Raw genomic sequence first — 6859 nt, forward strand, 5'->3', positions numbered from 1 at the left:
CTGTAGAACAGCTCGGGGACAGAAATCATATGGCTCGCAAGAGGATCTGCTTTTAAAATAATTCTCCTTTTGTTCCTGAGCAGCGGCTTCAAACGGGCCAAAACATTCACTCGACAAAGATGACACTGGGAACGGGAGAATGGCCACGCTAGTAAAAAAAAAAAAAACCCACTGATGCTCTTTCCATACATCAAAAGAAGTGTCAAAACGAGCTAAGCTCACCATCATCAGATGGTCAATGGGGCAGGGTAATGAGATTTGGAATTAAGTGGAATCAAGCCGACTAAGACCGCCCGGACATCAAAGGGAACAAGAGTGAACCGAGCTGCTCTTTATCAGAAACCTCTCTGGCCGTATGATAATCAGTTTTTATAAACGCTACTATTGTATGTGTGGACTTCAAACACCCAGAGCACTGGAGCTTTATCTGTCTCTCACACACAGCTGGGCTCTGACTGTGGGACAGGAGGGGGAGAGAGAGAGAGAGAGAGAGAGAGAGAGAGAGAGGGGGGGAATTTGGTTTGCCTCGTGGAAGTAGAGCGGGGTGAGAGAAACGAGTGAGAGAGGTCAACCACTCCCACCACTTTGAGACTGATCTGTTTTTCCCAGCTAAGGTCACCAGCTGTTGACCCCACCTCACCCCTTCCATCCCCCCTAACTCCTTCTCCTCCCCCATTCCTTTCCTCCCTCGGCTCAGCCTTAGCCACTGTCTGCTCTGTCCCATGTGTGGGATTTTTATTTGTGTTGTGTGTGTGTGTGTGTGTGTGTGTGTGTGTGTGTGTGTGTGTTTGCCCAGGCGTGCTTTCATGGCTCATCCTTAACCATTTCTGCCACTGTTTATTCAGGTGGGCCACTGTGGTGTGACCCCTCCTCTTCTGAGAGACCAATAAAGTGTGTGTGTGCGTGTGTGTCCATATGCTGGCCGAAGGCTAGAAAGGAAGGAGGGACTGACCTTGTTTTGATGAGTTTGACTGAAGGAACACCTGCTCTCTCACTCTCTTTTGCACTTTACATGAAATACTCACACACACACACACACACAATTTTTCCTATTTTTTTTATTTTTGGACAAGTCAAATGAAAGTGACACTAAATGAAATTCCCATCCCTAGTTAGCACCCAGGCATGTGTCAAAAGTGTCACCCAGCAAAGGCTTTCATGTGTGCTCAGATAACACGGGCCATCAGACTCCACACCCCCACACACACACACACACAGACAGACTGGTGTAGCACGATGGATGTCTATTAAGCGCTCTGTGTGCGCTGCATGATCTGTACCTACAGTATATATGAGTGTGTGTGTTTTTAAGCTGTAACACATTTCTCGCATGCCACGCGGCCTTCCAAGTGCTCCCCTCACACGTGATTTTAGACTTGTGTAAGTTTGTGTCGTACTGACTGCCAAATAAAGTTTCGACAGACTGCTTCTACTTCAAATCGATTTGTTTGTTTGTCTTCTTCTCTGTGTGGAATAGGGTCAGTTTACCCAGAAAACAATCAAACACAGATGTTAAAGAAGACAAAAAAGAAAATAGAAACAACAACAAAAAAACAGTCCTGTCTTCTGTCTAGCTTCTGACCGCTGCAGGCTTACTGAGAATGACAAAACAACTTTAACAAGTAAAAGTCTTTTTTTTTTTTTTGGTGCAGATTTAAACAGGTTTGGTTTTTGTCTTGTCAGTCGCTGTCATTTACTCGTGCTCGACAGATTAAGACTGTGGTAGATCCTAGAATATCTCTGCACAAACACGTCTTCATTTTATCCCACTAAGTATTCTGAAACCTCTCTTATCATGGCTCTAGTTGGTCTATCTTTTGTGTGTGAGGTTTTGCAGAGCTGAGGAGTACACATTTAAAAGATGAAGACCACTGTGATCTGTGTACTCTTCCCTCTGTGTGCCTGGGAAGGGATAAAGAGAGGCTCAGGGATTTGGAGCGTCCTGACGTTAAGCAGGGTCATACTTTCCGAGACGGTGATACGGACACTTTGAGTCGGATTGTTAACCACACCTTACGCCTTTTTATGTGTTTTTTTTTTGTATTTTCCAGAAATCATAATAAGATCCGCAGTATAGACGGCAGACAGACCCGAGAGCTGGTCTCTGTGAAAAGCCTGGACCTGAGCAATAATGACATCACTGAGCTCCGCGGGCACTGCTTTCCTTCTCCCCTCAAAATCCGAGACCTGTAAGTACAATCGACATGCCAGAGGTTGTTCAGATACACCGATAACAAAGAAATGTTTGTTGTCAGCTGGAACTAACACAAAAAAAAACGTTTTCCTTAATCATAAAACCATAAGTACAAAGATCAAAAACAGATGAATACACTTGACTTCTGTGAGCACATTTCTGACGTCATCACGTGTTGTGTGTTTGTGTTCAGGTACCTGAGCAACAACAAGATCAGTGTGCTGGAGCTTGGAGCTCTGGACCATCTGGGATCAACTCTCCAGGTCCTGAGACTGAGCCGAAACCGCATCAGCCAGATACCTGTCAAAGCCTTCCAGCTCCCAAGACTGACCCAGCTGTGAGTACCACTGGACTTCATCAGTTAGTCACCGTGTTTGGAGCGACGACAAGAGCGCGTTTGGATCTGTCAGAGCAGCACAAACTGTTTATTTTTGACATTAGCTCGTAGCTTTGGAGATGACACAGAGTGGAAAAGAAATTCCTGTGGAGGAGTTTGTTGTCTCTGTTGCTTGAGCTCGCTCTGAGCTACACCTCTAGGGCTGGTTAAGTCTGACTGGGTAAACACTAAAGACCCATTATTAGTGATTCACCGCCTCCTTCCATAATCCCAGAGAGGTTTCTTCATTCTCAACATCGTGCTCCCATTATCGTGCTCAAACTTCCCTCCAGTGTTACGGCGGGGTCGACCTATTTGTTGCTCAGCGCCTCCACTCTGGGGAGCAAAAAGACTCCTGTAATGAGAGTGTCACCCACTGTGGCTCCGGGAGTTTCCCCAGGTGCCTTTGGTTCAGCAGTAACCCTATTGGCAGTGTAGCTGCATGTGGTCGTGAGGATGCACATCAGACACAAAGTCAGTCGTGTGGGTGGAGATGGTTTCCATCCTGACGGTTTTTTAAATCTTCAAAAACACACACACACACATCAATCAATGTGAAGATAAAGCTCTTACGCCAGGGCAGCTCTGAGAAATCTGAGAAACTGCACAAATGTTACAGGCTGTGTTTTGGCTCTCAGTAACAGAGACAGATGAGTGCAAACCATCCGTGTGGAAGAGCCTGACTGACTGCCTTTCTACCATGAACTGTTGCTACATGAACTTTTTTGTGTGTGTGTGTGTGTCCACTCTGCAGTGAGCTGAACAGGAACCGTATTCGTCAGGTGGAGGGTCTGACCTTTCAGGGTCTGTCCAGCCTGGAGGTCCTCAAGCTGCAACGAAACAGCATCAGCAAACTGACCGACGGGGCCTTCTGGGACCTGGCCAAGATGAAAGTCCTGTATGTACAAAAAACCCCCAAAAAAATCAACCATGCAAATAATACGAAATTATTCTAATTTGCTAATATTGATTTGAAGTATTTCTATATATTATTCTGACATTGTCTTAAACCCAAAACACTCACATAGGACTCTTGTACCTTGTAATAATGAACATTTGATTCACAGGGTTTGGGTGCAGCACATAGTCAAGAGCAAACACAACCTTAGAAGCGGTTCGTATTTGCAGCAGTAGCCTATTATTACCGGAACACTCAACGACCTAATCTTATAAGAATAAGATCGCTGTACATTAGATTTCCTGCAACGTACCCACTTAAACACAACCACACCTTTCCTGCCGACCCGCACACAGCGTTGATAATAAGCTTCCCATCACATCAGTGTCACAAATTGCATCAAGACTTTTGAAAAGCCGCCGCAGAAGAAGTCCTAAACTCAAAACAATCAACCCCACGCTCCAGCCGGTTGCCATGTCAACCATCTTGCTCTTTCACAACGCTTACGTTTCTCGTTGTCTCCTGCAGTCACCTGGACTACAACAACCTGACAGAGGTGAACAGTGGCTCCCTGTACGGCCTCACGTCCCTCCAGCAGTTATTCCTCAGCAACAACTCGATAGCCCGCATCAACGCTGATGGATGGAAGTTCTGCCAGAAACTGAGAGAACTGTGAGTATCAGCATTCAAATGAGTCCCAGCACTCAGACTCGAGTCACTCTTGCAAAAAAGCTTTTAAGTAGACGGTGGTTGAGTATCTTCCTGGAATGATATCTGCAGTGGAGAGGGCTGCAGTTAGAAACTAAAATAAAAAGTTTAACGTGGTTTGGATGGATATTCAACTTTTTTTTTTTTTTTCGATGGATCTAAAAGCTGAGACGTGTCACCATCCCCTCCCGTATCATCCATCCACCTTCCACGGGCTTAAGTGACATTGTGCTTAAACACTCACTATGCTACGCTACTCTCAGTTTAAGCCTGTTATCCCATAATTAGAGCCCAGCTCAGCAGCGCTCAAGCTCTTCCACAAGAGTGTTTTTGTACTCAGTTGTGAGGCGTGGGGTTTGGCAAAGCAGCGTGTAATCCTCGACATGTAGTGTTGTGGTAATTACTCTGACGGATCGCCTTGGCTGCCTTTGTCTAGTGATGGAGGAGTTATTATCTGATAGTCTTTCCTCTCCTGTAGACATGATTGTGGTATTGCCTCTGTTAAGTGCTTCGCTCAGCTGAGGCGTTGCTAACTGCGAGGTAGCCCGGGGTATCTGTGCCGCCTCTGTTTGTTTCCGATAAAAAGGTAGACGGCATTCATTTGAGTTTGTGTCAGCGCTGTTTCCGCTGTGCACGTCTATGGATGACAGATTGCCCCTAAAAAAAACCCCCAAACAAATCCTCCCCGGTGCTGCATTAGCCAGTGTTTATATGATTATTTTATTATCTAGAGTTATGATGACCCCAGCCACTGATCTGAGAGGGACTTGTCTTTATGAGGAGGCTGTTATTGCATTCCACTGGACCAGGCTGAGCCACTCATCAGGAAGAATCTCGGCACACATGAGTGGTCAAGCAAACCTGAGGCCTGGCAGCAGAGACAGACAGGGCCGCTGACAGGGGCACAATACTGCCTTTGAGCACTTTGTAAAAGTCTCAATAATAACACTGAGTAGAATGTAGAATCAGAAATATCACGAGTTATTCAAAGACTGAAACCAAATCATTCTCACTATTGAATATAAGACGTTTTAAAGCTCCTGTGAGTGAGTTTTAGCTGGTTAAGAAACGGCCGGACATTCACACTGATTCCTTTTTTTGACCTGTAAAATCAAATGAGGCCATAAGGAAAATAACAAATCATTTCTAGACTGTAATTATTCATGTATGAGTCAGCTGGCACATGGTAGGTGTCACAGTCTTTCTCCAGCAACAGAAGCTCTCCCACAGCTAAGTCCAGCCGTCGGCACCTTTACTTCCATACTGATTCTCAGTGTCCCCAGTCTGTGAAGTCAAATGTCTCAACGGCACAGGCAGTGAACAAAAAAACATTTAGCAGAAAGATGAAAGATGCCAGTTTGAAAAAAAACAAACCTAAAGTTCCTAACAGAAGCTTTACAGCTTGATCTTGGTTTATTATTCCTATAAATCAGGTTGTTACCATCGCAGGGAGATTCTCTCCAGCCTCAGAAGAAAAATAAGAAGCCCTGTAACGGCTGCACTACAAGGGAGTGATAGTGTATTCTCTTGGGGTTTACCACATGCTCATGTAAGCTTATAAAATGAGGCTGCAGACATGTTAAGCTCTAACCAAGAAACTCTTTTTTTCTTTTTCCCCCCTTAGTCAAATGGTTCAGACCTCAGTGGAGCTCTAAGGTCTGCTAAGCTCATTCTGTGTTCACATCTTGTGGGGAATAAAAGGCACAATGGAAAAACACATCACAGAGTGGCAAATAGACACTGATTCAGCCGTGAAATTTAAGTATAATGATGTCGCGAGCTGCCGCAGCATTTTGCCAACCTGTCATCTCCTTCCAGACCTCACACAGAACCCCCCCCCCCCCCCCCCCCCCCCCCCCCGCCCTCTCTCTCTCTTTCTCCTCCTCACTGTCTGCCTGGGTCCTCTTCTCTGTCCGTCTCATGCTCTGTTTCTCTCTCTCTCCAGGAATCTGTCGTACAACAACTTGACTCGTCTGGATGAAGGCAGTCTGGCTGTGCTGAAGGATCTCCACGCTCTCCATCTGGGACACAACTCCATCAGCCACATCACAGAGGGAGCCTTCAGAGGCCTCAAGGCTGTACGCACCCTGTAAGTACAAGGTCCCCAAAACAGCCGTCACCAAGCACTAAATCCCCCCCCAACAGAAAAGTCATGGTGGTGTTGCCCTCTGCTGATAAGGGAGCTATGAGATGTTTGGTATTGGTTTTGCCTGTGTGATATTTGATATTTAGGCTCACTTCGTCCCTTCATTAGACTTCAGTATGCTGCAGTTGTTTCCTTTTTCAAGGCAGGCTGGATCTCATTAGCAGTCATGTGTGTTTGTGAGTTTCTTTCACTTGAATGAGGAGTCTGTGCAACACGATTGTCGTGGTTTCTGCGGCAACTTTTCTCACTTTTCTTCTTTGTCTGCCTCTTTTTTTTTGTCTTAAAACTGGCTCACAGCACTCTTGGATCTGAGAGCTTTCTGTGACACTAACCTCCCTTAAGAACTTTTCCAGCCTTTGAAATAAAAGACAGAGGTCCCTTTTCTCACTGATCCACCTTTCAAAAGAAGGCCACAAACAAGCCTTCAGAAATGGAGAAGAAGAAGGGAGAAAGCCAAGGAATAAATCCAGGAGGAAGACTTGGGGGTCCTTGGCTCCTCTCATGCTCCTCTTTGACTTTGTCTCCACAGGCTGTGAG

General features: G+C 45.7%; 1 protein-coding gene across 1 annotated transcript in view; it reads left to right on the forward strand.

The window, feature by feature from the left end:
- The window catches only part of lrig1 (leucine-rich repeats and immunoglobulin-like domains 1), a 30575-nt gene that overhangs the window by 14836 nt on the left and 8880 nt on the right, over positions 1-6859 (forward strand). The window contains 5 exon segments of the mRNA XM_079341268.1: positions 2052-2189; positions 2388-2531; positions 3325-3468; positions 3997-4140; positions 6122-6265. Coding sequence (XP_079197394.1) covers positions 2052-2189; positions 2388-2531; positions 3325-3468; positions 3997-4140; positions 6122-6265 — 714 coding nt within the window.

Source organism: Symphodus melops, assembly GCF_947650265.1.
Source record: "Symphodus melops genome assembly, chromosome: 4".
Lineage (NCBI taxonomy): Eukaryota > Metazoa > Chordata > Actinopteri > Labriformes > Labridae > Symphodus > Symphodus melops.